Source organism: Grampus griseus (assembly GCF_964374135.1).
Source record: "Grampus griseus genome assembly, chromosome: 11".
In the NCBI taxonomy this organism is placed as follows: Eukaryota; Metazoa; Chordata; class Mammalia; order Artiodactyla; family Delphinidae; genus Grampus; species Grampus griseus.
In genome coordinates, this window is record NC_139005.1 from 92572489 (window position 1) to 92592182 (window position 19694).

At 58.3% G+C, this 19694-nt stretch overlaps 3 protein-coding genes across 3 annotated transcripts; all 3 read left to right on the top strand.

Moving 5' to 3' along the window:
- The first annotated feature begins 2308 nt into the window (after positions 1-2308).
- H1-0 (H1.0 linker histone) lies at positions 2309-4502 on the top strand. The gene has a single exon (XM_082666269.1). The coding sequence runs from the start codon at positions 2570-2572 to the stop codon at positions 3152-3154; it is 585 nt and encodes a 194-aa protein (XP_082522395.1). The 5' UTR covers positions 2309-2569; the 3' UTR covers positions 3155-4502.
- A 504-nt stretch (positions 4503-5006) lies between these two features.
- GCAT (glycine C-acetyltransferase) lies at positions 5007-11228 on the top strand. The gene is made up of 9 exons (XM_082666417.1): positions 5007-5247; positions 6731-6861; positions 8083-8184; positions 8661-8807; positions 9384-9538; positions 9674-9756; positions 9952-10123; positions 10506-10627; positions 10907-11228. Exons 1-9 carry the CDS (start codon positions 5049-5051, stop codon positions 11056-11058), a joined length of 1263 nt encoding a protein of 420 aa, XP_082522543.1. The 5' UTR covers positions 5007-5048; the 3' UTR covers positions 11059-11228.
- A 4775-nt stretch (positions 11229-16003) lies between these two features.
- On the top strand, positions 16004-17767 carry GALR3 (galanin receptor 3). Its single transcript, XM_082666684.1, has 2 exons — positions 16004-16366; positions 16990-17767. The coding sequence occupies exons 1-2, from the start codon at positions 16008-16010 to the stop codon at positions 17759-17761; spliced, it is 1131 nt and encodes a 376-aa protein (XP_082522810.1). The 5' UTR covers positions 16004-16007; the 3' UTR covers positions 17762-17767.
- The last annotated feature ends 1927 nt before the right edge of the window (positions 17768-19694 follow it).

The following is a 19694-nucleotide window of genomic DNA, read 5'->3' on the forward strand; positions in this document are numbered from 1 at the left end:
AGCCTCGCAGTGCGCCCCCCATCCGTCCTTCCTAGTCCCGTGGCCTCCACTGTAGATGAGGGTGATGGGGGGAGTGATCGCGTTACCTGCCTCCCCAGGCAGGAGGCGCAAAGGATCAGGAAACGGGTGGAGAGCGCTGTGCAAATAAAATGATTTCATCATGGTGCCACTGGACTCGTTCAGTCCTTATTTTTAGACACCCAGGGACCTGGGATGCGGGGATGACATGTCTCTGGGAGCACAGGGTGGAACGACATCTCGGACCTGGGGCTGACTATGTGGATGCCTATTTTCCCATCTAGATCTTAGTGGGAACCAGAAGAATTGTCTTTGAAAATAACCAAAACAAACCCACCAGAATGTTGTGTTTTCAAATCAGGAAACTTCGGGGTAATTGACAACATCCAAATAAGAAGGTTGACCTTTTAAACTAAACCTGGCCCTTCCTGGCTTCTCGTCCCCGCCTGCGACACCAAGATAAGCCCGGGAGAAGGCATCCCATACCGATACCGAGTCTCAGGACTCCCCCTCCCCTTTCCCAATCATTTGGATTAATCCATCCCTTGCTGTGTGTGTGGGGGGGACCCATTAATTTCCCTGGCCTCAGAGACTCCCAAGTCCAGTAGGAGCCCTTCCCCCAACATCTCCCAGTTACGACCAGTCCCCCCATCTAAACCTTCCAACCCTTCCCCTCCCTCTTCCTCAATAGCTGGTGTCTGCAAACAGCTCCGGGACCGTACAGGAGAGCCGCCTTCATAATTTTGACCAGCTATAACCCCCCACTACCAGCGTATTGTTTAAGTGAAGAGTGGCCGCCTCTTTGCTTAGGGAATAAAAGCGGGTTGTTGTGGGAGGAGGCTCAGAGAGCGAGCATCCTAGAATCTCAACCCAGGGCCCCTGCCAAGCGGGACCCTGCGGGACCTTGCACGTGAGTAGGACGTCTGTTGCAGACAAGGGGTCCCAGGAACTCTGGGGTCCCATCTGCTGGCCTCTAGACCGCTAAAGCCCCTCTGAGCCCCCAAGGTTCCCTACAGATGGTGGCGCCCCTTGCTTTCCTCATCTATACCTGCCAAGCAGCACGGGAAAAGATGTATACATTTTAACAAAGACATCGCATCTTCCCAGCAAAATGGCGGTGGTCCGGGCCACGGCTCCCTGAACAACTCACACTTTCCGAGGATTAGTCAGGACTCAAGCAGCGCGACCCCCTCCTCGACCTCCCCGCTAGAGCCCCATTTTCCCAAGCTCCCAAAGCTCTCAGGGCCTCTCCTCATCCCAGGGGCCCCCAAGACAGTCTTTGGTTAGAGCCTGCGGGGCAGCTCCTTCATTGTGGACCGCCCCCCTCACTGCCTTCAGGGAGCCTTGGGAGGGGGACTGGATCCCCAGGCTGGGCCCTAGGGGTAGGGGCAGCGAGCTCTGTCTCTGACACCCCAAAACTCCTAGGCTGAGGGAGGACTATAAATGAATTCTCAGTTAGGACATATGGAGGATGTGGGGGTCTTTGAGGAGAAGAGGCGGCTCGGAGACCCCTCCTCATTCCCTCAGGGGACCCGGGCAGCATTCGGGGTTCGGTCTCAGGAGAGAACCTCGACGTAGAGGTCAGGGGGCGCGCTGGGGGAGCGAAGACAGAGGAGGGGGAAGGGACAAAGTTTGAAAGTGCCCTTCCAACTCTTCCAGGGAAAGTTTGCTTAGGGGCCCCATGGACAGAGAGAGGGTAGAGGTGCGGGGGGCCCGGTGGCGGGATGACCCCCGAGAGGTGACCGGACCCCGGGGGAGGGACCCCTCCCCCCTGTCCCGGCTCGGCCCGGCTGGGAGTCGCCCGGCTCGGGGCCGCGTGTGTTAGTTGGGGCCGCTTTCGGGCCGCTCCGCCAGGCTGGGGGGTCCCGCCGCGGGCCGGGAGCGGGGTCCCCGGTAGCCCCAGGGGGGAGCTTTGCTCCGGGGGGTTTCCCGCACCGGGGCTCCCCGGCCCCGCAGAGCCAGCCCCCGGCAAAGGGGAAATGTGCCGGCGCGCCAGCGGTCCTTGGCGCCGTTTGGGGCGCGTGGCGGGCGCGGGGGGCGGCGGCCGGGCCGGCGGGACGCCCGGTGGGGGAGCCCAGAGAGCCAGGCAGCGTCCCCGGGCGGCGGCGGGGAGCGGGAAGGCCCGGGCCGGGGGGAAAGGTCGGATTTGCTCAGCGGAAGAAACACAGATGGCGGCGGCGCGGCGCCATTCCGGGCCGGGAGCAGGCAGCCAGCAGCCCTGTCCTCACCGCGGTCCGCCCGCCGCCGCTAAATACCCGGATGCGCCGCCCGAGCGCCAGACGCGGAGCTGGGAAAAGGGAGGCAGAGGAGGCGGAGGCGGAGGCAGACCCGGGCGCCGAGACCGACCGACAGACCGGCGAGGCTGGGCCACGCAGACCCGGCCCAGCGAGTCCCCCCCCGCGACCCGAGCAAGGTCCCCGAGAGACGGCCTCGGACTGGCTTGGGAGACAGAGGCACCAGAGCAGATCCCGAATCAGGCTTTCCTGGGCTTCCGACGAGGGCTGGCCCTTTGGAAGGTGCCTTCTTCAACAGCAGGACCAGGCAGGCCACCATGACCGAGAACTCCACATCCACCCCTGCGGCCAAGCCCAAGAGGGCCAAGGCCTCCAAGAAGTCCACAGACCACCCCAAGTATTCAGACATGATCGTGGCTGCCATCCAGGCGGAGAAGAACCGTGCTGGCTCTTCGCGCCAGTCCATCCAGAAGTACATTAAGAGCCACTACAAGGTGGGTGAGAACGCCGACTCCCAGATCAAGTTGTCCATCAAGCGCTTGGTCACCACTGGGGTCCTCAAACAGACCAAAGGCGTGGGTGCCTCGGGGTCTTTCCGGCTGGCCAAGAGCGACGAGCCCAAGAGGTCAGTGGCCTTCAAGAAGACGAAGAAGGAAGTCAAGAAGGTGGCCACGCCAAAGAAGGCCGCCAAGCCCAAGAAGGCTGCCTCGAAAGCCCCAAGCAAGAAGCCCAAAGCCACCCCAGTCAAGAAGGCCAAGAAGAAGCCGGCTGCCACGCCCAGGAAAACCAAAAGACCCAAGACTGTCAAAGCCAAGCCAGTCAAGGCATCCAAGCCTAAGAAGGCCAAACCCGTGAAGCCCAAAGCCAAGTCCAGTGCCAAGAGGGCCGGCAAGAAGAAGTGACAACGAGGCTCTCCTTGTGGACACTCCTGCCTGTCTCCTATTTTCTGTAAATACTTTTCTCCTTTCTTCTCTCTTGATCCTCATCTGCAGCCCTTTGCCCCCTTTCCTTCTGACTTTATAAAGAAACAGTTTGTATTCCTCAGAAATTAGGGAATAATTCATTTCTCCTTAACCAATCATGCCAGGACAGCAACAACAAATCTCATCTCTGTAATGATGAGAATGTACTTATATTTTGTTTTGTTGATTTGTTACTAATATGCTTATGGGTTTGGGGATTTGGGTGGGTTTGTGTGTTTTGTTTAGTTAGATGGCTGGTTCACTCTGAAGGTCAAAGTCGTGGGGAGGGGGAGAATGGGCAAGGCAGCTTCTTGAGGCTAGATGACAGCGAGCCCAGGAATTGTAAGGTTTGTAGGAATACCTGTGAGGCCATCGAGTTTTCTTTAAGTTGAGCACTGCTTGTGAGAGTTTCAGAACCTAGGCGCGGAGGAGAGGGGTGGCAGCAGCTGGACGGCAGAGGAGGGAGGTGGAAAAAATACTCTCTCTAGGCTGGCTTCCACCTCCCGGTGGTGAGCAGTGGGGTGTCCAAATCCAGTTTCCTTGTCACTTCTGTTAAGTCTGCCCCAGTGGCCTCCCTATTGTCCTAGAGACGTGGAAGGGGTTGAAGTGACAGCTGGTCTGAGAAACTGTGGCTTCTCTCAGCTGGAAACTAGCCACTGGAAGTGGGGGGTGGGGGTGGGGGGTGGTCTTTGGCTTCCGAAAGTCTCCTGTTAAACAGGAGTGGAAACTTTGGGGGAAGGGTGGAGAGTCATTCAGCCAAGTGCCTCAGTGTGCCCTGTTGAAACTTGGGTTTTTCCACACAATTGGATTGTATCCTAGGAGGACCTTTTTGCTTTTCCCCTGATTTTTGGTTCCTCCTGTACAAGAGGTGGCTTTGCTTAGCAGTCTGGTGGGGCCCCAGCCCTGCCGCCCACCACTTAAAAACCTCCCGACCTCTTTACTTCTGAGTCTTTTATAAGTAGTTGTAGACGGGGGAGGAGGGGAGGGAGGGGAGTGGACAGTAAGACATACTGCAGTCGAGTTTGAATCGCTAAGTAGTTGTAGAGAGCTAGGTCTGTGTGATGTCTGTGTATATGTATATATACATATCTAGGGCTAGTACTTACGTTTCACACCCGGGAGCTGGGAGAAAAAACCTGTACAGTCGTCTTTCCCTTGTTTTTAATAAAACAGAAAAACGTGCAATTGCGCGTCCCCCCCCCACCCGCCTCCTTTTTGTTTGTAAACAAGTGTTATTTGTGCCTGGAAGAATTTGCTGTCTTTGTAATTTTCAAACTTTAAAATAAAATTGAAAAAGAAAAACCTGAGCGATGTGTTTTTCCGTACTTCTAAGACTGGAGGAAAATGCGGAGCAATTGGACTGGCGATCAGTGGGGGAAATCGGGGGGCGTTTGCACCTGAGAACCGGGGAGGGTTCCAAGAGCTCAACAAAACCCGGGAAACGCTAGGGCCGGAGCGCACAGAATATGCCTCAGCCTGCTTCTAGGTGTCTGCTTCCGGCGTCCAGAGGGCATCCCCTAACCTTCCGAGAGGTGGGTGTGGAGGCAGGGCATGGGAATGGGGTGGAGGTCTGGTGGGCCCGGCCCTGACTTGCCTTCCAACCCCCGTCGCCTCCCCTCCCCCCACACGGACAGCTCCAGTCTCAACTTACAAATCAATTCACTTTAGTCCACTGCAGATCCCGCCAGGCCCCGCCCGCCTATCCCGGGCTCCGCCCCCCCTGCCCCGTAGCTGAACCCCTCTCACTCCTATTGGCTGCCGGAGCCCGGCCCCCGCCACGTGATCAGGCCGCGGCCGCAGTGCGCAAGGCCGGGAGTGGGCAGGCGAGGTGGGCATGATGTGGGCTGGCCGCGTCTTCCGCGCTGCGCTCTCCGGGGCCCCCCGCGGCCACCGCGCGCAGTCAGCGCTGGCTCAGCTGCGTGGCATCCTGGAGGAGGAACTGGAAGGCATCCGCGGAGCTGGCACCTGGAAGAGTGAGCGGGTCATCACGTCCCGTCAGGGGCCGCGCATCCACGTGGACGGCACCTCCGGAGGTAACTCCCCCTCCTGGGAATCCTCAGACCTGGCCGGGTGTTCGAGGGCCGTTCCGAGGCTTTCGCTGAAATGCGAGGTCCTGGAGGCAGTGGGCGGGCGGGAGCGCACACGTAGCCGCTGGACCGTTTCCCGTCTATCAGACCGACTTGCCGCTTCCCACAGTTAACTCTAACCTGGTTAGACCAGTTTCCACGGAGGCAGGTGATTTGCCCTTTGAGCACCTTTCTGGCTTAGAGGGCAGGGCTGGATCGATCCAACCCTATGAAAACGTGAGAAACAGAGACAGCTGGCTCCCACCGTACCGCTCAAGGAAGGGTGGTAGGAAGGTGGCAACAAGAAATCCCGCATTTCTGGAGCTGCTGCTTTGTTCAGGCTTCTACTAATTGCTTCACGTGGACTCCTGCAAACGTCAGAACATGGGAATGACTAATCCCGTTTACAGACGAAGAAGCTGAGGCTCAGAGATGTGAAGTGGCTTGCCTAAAAGCCCCCAGCTAGCTGCAGGCAGAGCTGGGCTTTGGCCTAGATCTTCTGGTATATTGGAGCTGGAAGGTCAGCTAAATGGCCATAGAGACCAACCTCCTGGCCAAAATCACAGGGAGCAAGGGGCTCAAGGGCTGTTGCAGAAGTCATACCATGAATTGGCCCACCAGGCCTCCCTGGTTTCTGTCTCATCAGTGGTCACTGCCCGTCTTGTCTGTGCCAGACCCCAGGTGGGTGCTGGTTACAAACAGTCCCCCCCAAACTGCCTTCTGCCAAGGAAATAGGCATGGAATCCTTGGGGCTGTTGTGCTCATTTGAAAAACAGGGGCCCTAGGAATTCACTACCTTTCCCCAGGGAAGCTTGGAGCAGGGCAAAAAATGGAAAATTAGCAGACCTAGGTTCTCATCGTGTTTTTGCCTCTCCCAAGCTGAGTAAACCTTGCCCTCTTGAAGCCTTAGTTTCCTCCCCGGGTCACCTGTGTTCACTTTGCGCTTTATAATTCAAGGGTCAAGGTCTCAGAGGCAACCCTGCTGGGCATGCAGTTCTGTACCAGGCAGCAAAGTCAACTGTGTAGAGTTTGGGGACCAAGGCAGGCATCTGACGCAGCCCTCTTCTTTTACCCATGAGGAAACCAAGGCCCAGATGAGGGGTTGGTGGTGGTCTTCAGGGACAGAAGAAGCCAGTGAGGAAGGGCTGGTTCCTCTGGGTGAATGTGATCCAAAGCCAGAGTTTAAACTTCTCATCTTTCAAGGTGTAGCCCTGAGAGTCATTTTCTAACCCTCCCTCTCCTGCAGCTGTTGGATTTGGTGCTTCCGAGGGGCTCCCAGCTCCCCATCCTGGCCTCTGCCCCAGAACAGACTATACTGTGTAGTTGTTGCCTCCTCAAGGGTGAATCCAGGTTCATGTCCTCTCTGAGTCCCCAGGGCCTAGTACTGACACCTTTCCAGGCCCTTCTTGGCCCTGAGCTGCTGTGTCCGTTCCCCCGTCCTCCACCTCAGGAATCCTTAACTTCTGTGCCAACAACTACTTGGGCCTGAGCAGCCACCCCGAGGTCATCCAGGCAGGTCTGCAGGCCCTGGAGGAGTTTGGAGCTGGCCTTAGCTCTGTCCGCTTCATCTGTGGCACCCAGGTACACAGTAGGTGTTGCCCAGGCCGGGGATGGGCGGGGGAGGAAGGGGGGTGGTCCCCAGCGTTGGGCGCTGACTCCAGATGTCTGCTTCTGCCGTTAGCATCCCACTAGAGCTGTCCACTAGAAAGGCTGGGTTCAGGCTTCTGTTTTGCTGTGAAGCCTTGGGCAAGAAACTTTCCCTCTCTGAACATCCATTTCCCCACCTGCAAAACAGAGCTCCTTACACCTGTTCCTCCTTGGGAAAGGAAGAAGAGAAGGCAGGGATTAGATTAAGGTTTCCGGAGCTATTCTGCCTGATCTCAGTTCCCAGCACCATTTACTGGTTCTGGTACTGTGGGCAAGTGTCTTAACTTCTCTGTGCCGCAATGCCTTCATTGGTAAAGTGGGGATAATTTTACTTAACAAAATTATCCCAAATTAAAGAGTTAATACGTGTAAAAATGCTTAGAACAGTGCCTGGCACGTAGTAGTGCTCAGTAAATGTTGGTTATTCATTTTATTTTGTAAATGTTACAAAATGAACTTTTATAAACATGAAACTTACAGTGCTTGCTATGAGTCAGGTGCTATTTTAAGAACATTACAAATATTAACTCATTAATGCGTATAATAATCCTACGTGATAAGTGCTGGTTTTGCTCCTGTTATAGAGGTGAGGACACTGAGTCCCAGAGAAATTAAGTGACTTGCCCAGGGCTACACAGCCTGTTGTGGTGGGATTTGAACCCAGATGGCCTAGCTCAAGAGTCAGTGCTGCTGAGTTCTTGTGATTATTATTACTTGTCCTTTCAGAAAGGTGAAGGTGAAATGAATGGAACTCTTGACTCCCGTCCAGGGCACTTTAGACGGGACAGCTTTCAAATCTAAGAAATGGAGGCCCAAGTGAACCTAGAGTTACTTATGTAATCCTCTTTTTTGCCATTAAGCAACAAAGGCACTCAGTTTGATATCGGGGAGACACATCTTCCTTTGCCATTAGCACCCATAATTCTACCATCAACCCCCCATTATAAAATGAAGACCCAACCAGGAAGAAGGGCGCCTAGTGGGCCCCTAATTCCTCAGTGGGAACCATGTGCCAGACTCCTGTTGCCTCTGGGTGCACCTTGTGGTGCAAAAAGGAGGAGGAGGATCTGTTTGTGGCCCTGTGAGCCTCTGTCCCCAGGACTTGTCCCAAGTGGCCCAGAAGGCGTTAACACCTGTTTCACTCACTTACCTCAGAGCATCCACAAGGATCTAGAAGCAAAGATAGCCCGCTTCCACCAGCGGGAGGACGCCATCCTCTATCCCAGCTGCTTTGATGCCAACGCCGGCCTCTTTGAGGTGTGTGAGGCCACGGGTGGGAGTTGGTGAGACCTGCGAGGCTGTGGAAGGCTTGGGAGTGTGCAGTCCAGAGAACTTGGCTGGATGCCCAGTACCACGCCTAGAGGCTCCAGTCAGTGTCTATTTCTTATGGAGGTCAAGGGTGGGCCAGTAGGTCTCCAGGAGGAATCCTGGGGCTTACAAGGAGGCCAGCTTCCAGGGCATTTGGAGGATAACCTACTTCAGCTGGAAGGCTGAGGGTGTTAGGGGCCACACATCCACCAAACATGTTCTCATCTCCTTTGGCTAGAGCAAAGGCCCTGATTCAGCCCAGTCCTGGGGCTCTGGGGACCAAGATAGAAGCAGAGGGCTCCTGGCCTCCCTGCCCAGGAGAATGCCCTGGTTGGCAGTGAAATATTGATTAAAGGGGAGTCATAAGGGAGGGAGAGCCCCAAGGTGGTTGGGTGATGGCTCTACTCCTAACTGCCTTCTGCCAGGCTCTGCTGACCCCGGAGGACGCAGTCCTGTCGGATGAGCTGAACCATGCCTCCATCATCGATGGTATCCGTCTGTGCAAGGCCCACAAGTACCGCTACCGCCACCTGGATATGGCCGATCTGGAGGCCAAGCTGCAGGAGGCCCAGGTGGGACAAGGCCTAGCGGTTCTAGGGGCCAGGACTGGGCTTATCCGCAGTCTTGCTGCTGCACCCAGCACTCCCCCCACCCCCACCCCCACCCCCCGGTGAAGGAAGCGAGGCTTACAGAGGCCAACTCCTCACTCACAGGCAAACAGCCTGAAAGTTCGAAACAACCAAGATTTGAACCCAAATTCTCAGACCCAAAGCTTTATTCCGTTGCATAATACTGCCTTGAGTTTTAGTAAGCACCTTATGCATGGCAGTGCCCTGCTAGGCATAAGGGTGGGATGAGCTTATGGGCAGAACTGGCCACACCCCATCCTGCCCTCTGGGAGAGGAGGCTGCGGACATTCTTCCTGCCCAGTGCTGAGTGTGGCTCCAGACTGCCCCGGAAGAGGTGGGTAAAGCTCAGAGAGGCCCCAGTGAAGGAGAGGATGTACCAGCTTCAACATGGTGGTGCTTATGTGCTCACCTCTGTGCTGGGCACTGGGCGAGCTGAGCCTATAGAGCCCCGAGCAGCGCAGAGAGTGAGTGGTTTGGCCCAACTGATGATACCGGCCACCTTCTGTATCTTCCCTGCAGAAGCATCGGCTGCGCCTGGTGGCCACCGATGGGGCCTTTTCCATGGATGGCGACATCGCACCCCTGCAGGAGATCTGTTGCCTTGCCTCTCAATATGGTGCCTTGGTCTTTGTGGACGAATGCCACGCCACTGGCTTCCTGGGGGCCACGGGACGGTGAGAGCACACGGCACCTGAGGCCTTGGGTTGGACTCCAGGGCGGGTGGGAAGCCGGGAGGCCAGCCCCCAAGCCCAATCCGTGATCCTGGGCCCTCAGGTGGCCAGTGGTGGCAGTGGCAACTTTCCTTGCAGGGGCACAGATGAGCTGCTGGGCGTGATGGACCAGGTCACCATCATCAACTCCACACTGGGGAAGGCGCTGGGCGGAGCATCAGGTGCCTACAGGCTTGTGCCCCTGGGCTCCCCTCATCTACGTGCAGGGCCCTGGAAGAGGGAAGGTGGGGAGGGGAGACCTGGGGCTGCAGGGAAGAAGACAGCAGGGACTGTCCTCTCGGGAGGGGCATGGGGTAAGCTCTGGCTCCTGGCCTCTGACTGCCCCCCTCCATCCCCACCTCTGTCCTTGTTCTCAGGGGGCTACACTACAGGGCCTGGGTCCCTGGTGTCCCTGCTACGGCAGCGTGCCCGGCCCTACCTCTTCTCCAACAGTCTGCCACCTGCTGTCGTCGGCTGTGCCTCCAAGGCCCTGGACCTGCTCATGGAGAGCAACGCTGTCATCCAGTCTATGGCGACCAAGACCCAGCGGTGCGGTCTCGGGCAGGGTGGGGCCAGCGGGGGCGAGGAAGCTGGTGAGGGCCTGCCTTGCGTGCCTGCGCAGGCCCTAGCTCCCTGCCTACGGGTTCTGCCTCTGCCCACCCCACTTCCCCAGTGGGTTGCACTGGGACTCGGCTCTCTTAGCCAAGGGCTGCCTGCTTGCCCACCTCCCTCTTCTCTCTGCCTCTTCCTTCCATTTCCTGGCACATTTCTCTGCAAATGCTCCCCAGCTGCCTCTCTGGGTCTGCATCTCTGTCTTTGTTGGTCCCTCCTGCAGACTTGGCCACAGACCTTGGGTCACATGCCCATCAGGAGAGGGTGTGATTGCTCCACAGCCCTCCAGCTCCCTGTGACACCCAATTTGTGCCCACAGATTCCGCAGTAAGATGGCGGCTGCTGGCTTCACCATCTCGGGAGCCAATCACCCCATCTGCCCTGTGATGCTGGGTGATGCTCGGCTGGCCTCTTGCATGGCGGATGACATGCTGAAGAGAGGTAAAGGGGGCCGGGGCATGAGGAGTGGCTGTGGGTCCTAAAAGAAAAGGAGAGAACCCCTAGACTGTGAATACCCCCCCTTCCCCCTGTCCTACTACCCCTTTTAGACCAGCTGTCTGTCCAAGCTTGAAAACCCTAGGCCATGAGGCAGTCCCATGTCTGAGATCTTGGGCAGCTCCCTTCTCCTCTGTGGTCCTCAGAAAAGGAGGAGCTGTATATCATGCCCCCAAAGCCTGTCTGGCTCTGCTGAGCCCCAGGTTGACTCTCTCTACCCTCCAGGCATCTTTGTCATCGGGTTTAGCTACCCCGTGGTCCCCAAGGGCAAGGCCCGGATCCGGGTCCAGATCTCAGCGGTGCACAGCGAGGAGGACATTGACCGCTGCGTGGAGGCCTTCGTGGAGGTGGGGCGGCTGCACGGGGCACTGCCTTGAGTCCTGGGTAGTGACAAGCAGAGCCAAGGTCCCCCTCCTTCCACAGCGATAGAGAGGGGGGCCTTTGACCAGCCCAGGCCAGAGGCTCTGAACTTGTCAGTCCCGGGGCCGGGCTGGGGTGAGGCCTGTGCTTGTGGCTGTGAGTGTGAAGGAACAGTGTGGAAACTGGCTGTGACGCGTTGGTCTGCTTTATTCTCTCGGAGCAGCCCCAGTCCTGCGCTGGTCGAAGAATCGGCAGGAGCTGGGGCTCTGAGGGCCAGCCCCTGAGGACTGTAATAGATCTCAGAGCTGACCGCCTCCCCCAGAGTAAGATGGGACCCAGGCAGCTCGGGTAATAGAGGCTGGAGCCACTGTTTGGCTCCGTTGGATTCTTTCCCGCTGTAGAGGGCAGCTGAGCCCCAGCCCTGCAGGCCCCTTCCCGCGCCACCCACCCGCCTACTCTGCAGCCTTGGTGGACGCCTCGTCCTCTGCTGCACATCCAAAGGATGGCCTACAGCTGCCCAGATAAGAAGGGGCTGGGCACCCAAACCCATGTTTGGGAGAAGCAGAAGATTCAGCCCCAGAGGAAAGATTGTCTGTCGCTATTGGAGAGGCCCCCGATGGTCTGGAACTCTGTGTTCTAGCCCACTTTGTTCCTGCCTCTGTGGCCTTAGGCAGGCTTCTCCCCCGTGTGTGCCTCAGTTTCCCCCGCTGTACCAAGAGTGGCTGTTATATTGGTATCGGGGCCTTTCCATTTCCGTATTCCCGAGGCCTGCTGGTCTGAGGATCAGCCGCCAGGGGGCGTAGCGAGCTCAGGCTCTGCTATCGCCCCGCCCCCTCCAGACTTCTGGCCTCGGACTCAGCTGTTGCTACAGACCTGCAGGCAAGGCCCCACCCTGCCTTGTCCCCGACCATGGCTCACCGCTTCCCTGCTGAAGATGACTGTCCCCTTCCCGCAGTCGCAACCCGTGGTGCTTCTCTCTCCATTGCCCTCCCCACCTCAGCCTTACGGGCACCTGGTGGGGGTAAAGGATGGGTTCTGAGTCACCACGCCTCCAGCCTCAGCATGTTGTGGGCTTGGGAAGCTCGTAGTTTGCTGGCGATAGGGCAGGGAGGATGAAAAGGCCCTTCTTCATTAACGATGGGACCATGTTTCTGGCGCCCCCCATCCCCAGCCCCCCCTTCAGCCTGGGTGTCTAGGGATGGACAGTCTGGGTGAGCTCTGGCCCAATCCATCAGGATCTTAATGCTGGGATTCTGAGAATCCTAGCCTGTGCTCCCGAGGAGCTTGAGGCTGGGGTCCAGGAGCTCGGGGTGCTAGGGGATGCAGCCCCATCAGGGGCACAGACACGCGTAGGGCATCTGGCACCAGGTGCACTCCTACAGCAGCAAGTACACACAGCCTGATGCCAGCCCCTGGCCAAGCCAGCAGCTTGACGTGCATGGTCTGCTCAAGCTGGCAGGTCCTAGTGGGTGGCCATGAGCAGCCACGGGGGGACAAGTCGCAGTAGGTGAGGCTGAGATAAGGTGGACCTAGGTGAGGTCCATCAGCCAGTGGCGCACAGCGAGCGCCGTTGCGGCCTGTAGTTCCCAGGCGCCGCCGCTGACATTGTGGGGCGGTGGCAGTGCCTCGACACCGTGGGCCAGCTTGTCGTGGTAGAGCACCGCGTCATCAGCCGGCTTTCGGCTCAGCATGTGGAGCTGTGCTGGCCCAGGTCCACCGCGGCACAGCCCCTCCGCCACCATCCAGAGGGGTCATAGGAGGTGCCAGCAGGTGCAGTGGCAGCTCTGGGCACACATGCTTGGGCTTGGGCACGTACTGGTCATCGCCAGAGGCCAAGACAGGCTATAGGGCCGAGGGCCCGTCGCGGACAAGCTGCACTTACACACCCTGCAGAGCCTGGGTCTCTGGGGACCACTCCCAAGGCCCATCATCTGTCATCTACGTTGGGTGCAGGGTTCAAGGCCACAGTCACCAGGAGCAGCAGTTGGAGCAAGGGAAGAGGGGTGCCTGGGGCCCGCTGGGACTCGGGCCATAGCGAGGCGCCCTTCCTGCCTTCCCCACAGGTGGTCTCCCTGGTTGCCACCATCCTCCCTCCTCCTCTGCTATCATATCAGCAGCTCAGCCTTGCTGCTGCTGGGAGCTCTGCCCTAGTACTGCCCCTGCCCATCCAGAGCTTAGCCTCCAACAAGGAGGGACATGGTGGGCTGGGGGCTCCCAAGCGGAGGGAGGACGGTGTGTCAGGGACCTCGGGGCTTTCAGGATCCAGGCCTGCCACATTTGTGAGTCCAGGCTTCTGGGAATCTAACAGTGCATTACTTTCACACAGGGTGGTTGTGGACCCCTAAATTCTTAAATCCCACCACACCAAGTCTGGATCCTACAATTCTGCTCTTCAGAGATCACACGATTCTACGATTCTAATTCCTTAATGCAATTTTGATAGCTCTGAATTCAGGTTTGGAGAATCTAGGTATGATCCCTAATATCTTCAATTCAGTGAGTCTCTGCTTCCAGAAATTGGGGGATGCGCTGCATCTGGGATGGGTGACATGAGGCTTCAGAGGTGCCTGAGCACTGGTGAAAATCCCAGGGCCCGTGGGAAGCCAGTTCTGAAGAGTCTCTTCCCGGCTCCTCAGGCCTTGGTTACAAGTCCTGTCTTCATCAGCGTCCCCTCAGACTGTTTTCTCTCCCCTTTCACAGACTTCTTGACATTCGCCCCACCCTCCCAGCTTCTAGAAAGACACCACACAGTGCCTACCAGCTCTCCTCTCCCTTAATTCATTACAGACAGCATCCTGGCCCCACTACACTTGTCTAGTTTTCAACAACCACCTTGTTGCTGAATCCAATGTACCTCACACCCCGGGTGCTGGCCTCTAACCCTCTGGAAGCATGTGGCCATGTGGCCCACTCCTCCAAGAGGTCCAGACCAGAACCCCATGACTGAATGATACAGCCATTCACTGAGACCTAGTAACCTCTTCGGCTGTTGCCTGGACAAGAGGCTCCTAGTGGCTCACTCATTAAATCGCTCCCCTTCTATTCATCCTTTCAACCCCAGGCCGTAATAAACTAATTACACAATAAATGGGCAGGTTCTGTCCCTGCTCTAGAACCTCCTCTAGTTCCCCATTCCCCTCAGGCTAAAGCCAGACTCTTTGGACAGGCACATAAACCCTGCAGGCTTCGGGCAGACTGAACCCCTAGAACAATCTTAGGGAAACTGATGGGTCTCAGGATTCTCCGGGGCCAGGAAGAGTAGTTCTATCTGAAGTCTGCAGCAAAGGGGCTCCTGGATTCCTAGCATAGGACACCCCACTCAAGACTAGGAGTCCCGGGACTTCCCTGATGGTCCAGTGATTAAGACCCCGCGCTTCCAGTGCAGGGGGTGGTCGGGGAACTAAGATCCCACATGCCACACAGCGTGGCCAAAAAACCCACAAAAGACTAGGGGTCCTTTCTGAGCTTCGGTTGGAGCCCTTCTTGGAGCAGGGAGCAGAGACGATGGGGAAGCAGGACCACAGGAGGTGAGAGGGCCAGGAATGGACTGGGCCCTGGGCACAGAGGGGTTAACTACAAAGCGAGAATCTCAGAGAGCGAGATCAATGGGTTACTCGCTGCAGAAAGAGGCAGAAGCAACGCAGAGAGGCAGAGGAGAGCCGGACAGAAGAGCATGCCATCCGGGGGAAATCAGGGAATGAGGAGGAAGTGGCTACTTCTTCGGAAGGAGTGCCCAAGTCCAGCTCAGCAGAGGAAGGCCAAGGAGAGGAGGGAGCCTTGGGAGGCAGACCTGTACCTGCAGGTAGGCACCAAGGGGTGGCCACTGAGCCAGGAGGCAGCTTCAGCCTGGCCGGTTCGCCCAGGATCAAGCAGGAACCCAGTGCCCAGGGTTGAGGAAGGTGTTGGCCATCCTGGGCTTTGCGGGGACCTGCTGCATGCTGGGGTGGGAGACACAGATAATCACCTTTCCTTCCTCCTCCCTGCCTGGCTCCCTTGCCCTTAATACGTCCAGCCACCCCAGAGGTCCAAGCGTGTAGGGAGACCCCCAGGTAGCAGTCGATATGGGCCATGGGTGGGGCAGGGGTAAACAGTGAGCACAGCTTGCGTAGATGGTCGTGTGCGCACACACACGCGCGTGCACAGATTGTCAGAAGCGCTACCTGTTACAGGCTCTCAGATGAGTGCTCCAGCCTTGGAGTCAGGGTACCAGGGTGGCAACAGTCTCAGACCTGCCACTCAAAGTGTGGTATTGGCCTCCCGTGTCCCCTCTCTGAGCCTCAATTTCCTCATGTGTAAAAAGGGGGCAGTGACTTACATGGTTCTCCCAGCTGTGCCACTGTCATGCTCTCACTAAACTGGACTATCAAATGACTCAGGGACGTCACCCATGTTTGGCTGAATTTGACCTATGTCCCAAAGCCTTCCTTAGGACTTCCCTGGTGGTCCAGTGGTTAAGACTCCACCCTTCCAATGCAGGGGGGCGTGGGTTCGATCCCTAGTCGGGGAACTAAAATCCCACATACCGCTCCCACCTACCGCGTTGTGTGGCTAAAAAAAAAAAAAGCCTTCCCTGTATTTCAGATCCCCATTGAAAAATCAGCTCCTGGGGTTGGAGCTGCCCCTCCCCCCACCCCACTTTGCCTGTGTCTTTACCTGCATCATCGGTTGAAGGTGCCTATCAACTACCTAATCAGCCCTTCATGCCCTGGGCTAGGGGTATTCCCCAGGAAATTGAGAAACCCACCTTAGACACCAACGAGACTCTGTCAGGAGCTTGCACAGTGGGTCCCAGTGATAACTTTTGTCTCTGTCCCCACCCCCACCCCCATCCCCCACCAACTTCCAGCCCATGGGACGTGACCAAGCCCAGGGTGGGGGACTAGACCCCTGAGTTGAGTAACCGGAGCTGGGGGCTCCTGCCTGAGGACTCCAGCTTCTCTTCCTCAGGTGCCTGTCTGATGAGGAGATGGCTGATGCCCAGAACGTTTCGCTGGACAGCCCAGGGAGTATGGGGGCTGTGGCAGTGCCCGTGGTCTTTGCCCTCATCTTCCTGCTGGGCACAGTGGGCAATGGGCTGGTGCTGGCAGTGCTGCTGCAGCCCGGCCTGGGCACCTGGCAGGAGCCGGGCAGCACTACGGATCTGTTCATCCTCAACCTGGCAGTGGCCGATCTCTGCTTCATCCTGTGCTGCGTGCCTTTCCAGGCCGCCATCTACACGCTCGATGCCTGGCTTTTTGGGGCCCTCGTTTGTAAGGCTGTGCACCTGCTCATCTACCTCACCATGTACGCCAGCAGCTTCACGCTGGCGGCTGTCTCGGTGGACAGGTGAGCTGTGTCGGGGACCTGGCCGGGTCTGGGCTGGGGAGGGAAGACCTGAACAGATTCTCATTGGCCTTAGAAAGGAGAGAATGGGGGACCAAAAAGGGACATAGGAGGGGGAAAAGGAACAGCTCCCTGGCCCCCACCAACCACTCCCTGGGCACCTGCAGGGCATGCTTGAGGGGATCATCCTGCCCTCCCCCCAACTCCATTGGGAGCTTCCGGAGAACATCTCTGTGTCCCAAGTGTTAGCTCAGGGCCTGGCACATGATGTTCTGTAAGAGTGAAATGAATGGCAAAAGGAACACACCAATGAATTCATCAGATATTTTATTACCGCCCACACCTGGCTCAGGTTGTGGTCAGACTGGCTTTCATGGCTTGAAACTTGGGGTCAAACCCAGGCTCACTCTCTAGCTGACAACCTCGGGCCGGTCACTTCTCTCTGAGCCTCTGACCCAGCCCCGCTAGGTGCCAGGCGCTGCTCTAAGCGCTTTGCGCGCTGACTCCGTTCATCCCCACAACCTCCATGCGAGGCCGGGCGCGCGATGCCCGCCCACCCCCGAGGTTCAGACACGGGCGTCTAGGCGGCCACCCGCCCGCCTCGCTGACACCGCGCCCGCCCGCAGGTACCTGGCCGTACGGCACCCGCTGCGCTCGCGGGCCCTGCGCACGCCGCGCAACGCCCGCGCCGCCGTGGGTCTGGTCTGGCTGCTGGCGGCGCTCTTCTCGGCGCCCTACCTCAGCTACTACGGCACCGTGCGCTACGGCGCGCTCGAGCTCTGCGTGCCCGCCTGGGAGGACGCGCGCCGCCGCGCCCTCGACGTGGCCACCTTCGCCGCCGGCTACCTGCTGCCCGTGGCCGTGGTGAGCCTGGCCTACGGACGCACGCTGCGCTTCCTGTGGGCGGCCGTCGGTCCCGCCGGCGCGGCGGCGGCCGAGGCCCGGCGCAGAACCACGGGCCGCGCGGGGCGCGCCATGCTGGCGGTGGCAGCGCTCTACGCCCTCTGCTGGGGCCCGCACCACGCGCTCATCCTCTGCTTCTGGTACGGCCGCTTCGCCTTCAGCCCGGCCACCTACGCCTGCCGCCTGGCTTCGCACTGCCTCGCCTACGCCAACTCCTGCCTCAACCCACTGGTCTACGCGCTCGCCTCGCGCCACTTCCGCGCGCGCCTCCGCCGCCTGTGGCCCTGCGGCCGCCGCCGCCCCCGCTGCCCCCCGGGCGCCCGCCGCGCCCTCCGTCGCGTCCGCCCGGCGTCCCCAGGCCCTGCCGGCTGCCTCGGGGACGCTAGGCCTCGCGGGCAGCTGCCGACGGGCGGCGGCTGGGGCGGGGAGCCGGGTCGGGAACCGGTCCGCGGCACAGAGGCTGGCCGGACCCTGCCTGCCCGAGGACCGGAATAAACCTTGTCTGCCTCCACTCTGCCGGGTGTACGTCTGTCTGTCATTCCCCTTCCCCCTGGACAGGACGCCCCTAGGGGATGGGGCCAAAGCCAGGAGCCCTCTGAGGAGGAGTGGCTGAGCTGGGGACAGACGCTAAGTCCACTGAGTGGACATCCCTGGGCGGTGAAAATGGTTCAGCGCAGCCAAGTGCAGGCCCTTAGCTAGGCAGCCCCGAGACGCTGTCCATAACCAGTCGGGCAGGAAGGAGGGCAATCCGCCGGCCCATCTCTATGGGGTGCTACATTTCTCAATCTAATTATCAAAACAGCTTTGCAAGGCAGACACAATCAATTCCACTTTATAGATGTAGACAGCAAGAATCAGAGAGGTTGAGTGGTTTGTCACATAGCTAGTGTTTGGCAGAGGTTGGGTTCAAACCCACTGCTGTTTAACTTTTTCTACTCAGTAGAACCGAATACGGTTTTTCCCTTTTTTTTTTTTCTCCTCAGATCCCATGGTTTCCAAGGTTTTTCTTGGTTTTTCCTGATCCTCCATCAGCCCTCCTCCCCAAACCTGCAGCTCCCCACGCTCAACTGGATGCCCTAGAAACCTGAGAGGGCTCCCAGCCCCCTTCCTTAGGAGAGCTCTGTTCAGGTACAGCGAGTGCTGAGGGCTTCCCCCGGCCGGCAAGTCCTAGGTCCACTGCCTGACCCAAACCCCTCGCATTATTCTTTCAGCCATTTGGTGCTCCTGGCTACGGGGAGGTGCTGAGCCACACTCGGGCCCCAGCTGGCCTTCCAGCAGCCCTGATTACCCTGTGGCCCCCTCCCTACCTGTCCCTGCACACAGCTGGGGTAGTCTGTGGTGTGGAAACCTCCTAATTAACCAATAGATCAGCCTCAATGGTTGCGGAGCCACTCACTTCCTCCCTCACCGTAAGCCAATAACGTTTATTAGCTTCCGGCTGAGTCCTGAGACCTTCGGCTTCCGCGTCTCTCCAGCACACCTCCCGGCTGCTGGGCACCCTGGGAAGGCCCTCCCTGACAGTGGGCAGCTGCTGAGACCTCATCACTGCCTGCCACCTGCCACAGACCCAGGCGTCAGGACGGCAGTCGTCCTTCTCAGGGGGAGGTTGAGACGCAGCTGGGGAGCGACTGCTGCAAGGGCGCAGCACAGGGGCTGACACCTGGTCCTGTGCTCTTTCTCCCACGTCTCTGCCAAGATGTCCCCGGCTGACTCAGGCTGCAGCAGTGGGAGTGTTTCCTGGAGGGCAGGGGGTGTGATGCTGCCGCTTCTGCAGCCCCCATTGTGGCCTCTGTCTCCCTGAGGCCATCACTCACACCTCGCCTGGCTCATCCGTGCCTCGTACCAGTACCAACCCCAGCAGGCAAGGGATATTATCTCTGTTTTCAGAAGTGAAAACCAAGGCTCAAGGAGATGAGGTACTTGACCAAAGCCAAGTGGCAAATTCGAGACAGAGCCAGGATTCTAACTGGGCGAGAGGGATGGCTCTCAGGGCAGCCCAGGCAGCACTGGAAGAACATCTAAGAGCATCTGACAAGGTCTGCTACACAACAGTGGTGAGTGCCTGCAAAATACAAGTGGGGAACAAAATCTCCTGGGGTTGGCTTATGCTGTGGTTGGTCCAGTCACCCAGCTGGGGTCACCTCTGTGCGCATGGACAGGTGACCGACTGGGAACAGCCTACCTCTAGGATGGGCAGGAGACACTCGCCCAGCCGGGGAGTGGCAGATCCAGCGCCTGAACCTGCGTGAAACCCCAGGCCCAGGGGAGGGGTCGGTCAGTGGAAGCCCTCCACACACAGTGGCCTGGCAGAGGGACATTCATACAGCCCAGGCCCTTGGCTGGACCCCAAGGCCTCCTGCTTCTGAAGGGGTCTCTCTGGCCCATTGGAACCAGATAAAGAAGCCCAGACAGCCCGACTAATGGAGGG

Excerpts from the sequence above, each read along its gene's own strand:
- H1-0 (XM_082666269.1), top strand. The coding sequence starts at position 2,570 with ATGACCGAGAACTCCACATCCACCCCTGCGGCCAAGCCCAAGAGGGCC.
- GCAT (XM_082666417.1), top strand. The coding sequence starts at position 5,049 with ATGATGTGGGCTGGCCGCGTCTTCCGCGCTGCGCTCTCCGGGGCCCCC. Across the intron at positions 10,124-10,505 it reads ATGGCGACCAAGACCCAGCG|ATTCCGCAGTAAGATGGCGG; the intron begins GTGCGGTCTCGG and ends TTGTGCCCACAG. Across the intron at positions 10,628-10,906 it reads GGATGACATGCTGAAGAGAG|GCATCTTTGTCATCGGGTTT; the intron begins GTAAAGGGGGCC and ends TCTACCCTCCAG.
- GALR3 (XM_082666684.1), top strand. The coding sequence starts at position 16,008 with ATGGCTGATGCCCAGAACGTTTCGCTGGACAGCCCAGGGAGTATGGGG. Across the intron at positions 16,367-16,989 it reads GCGGCTGTCTCGGTGGACAG|GTACCTGGCCGTACGGCACC; the intron begins GTGAGCTGTGTC and ends GCCCGCCCGCAG.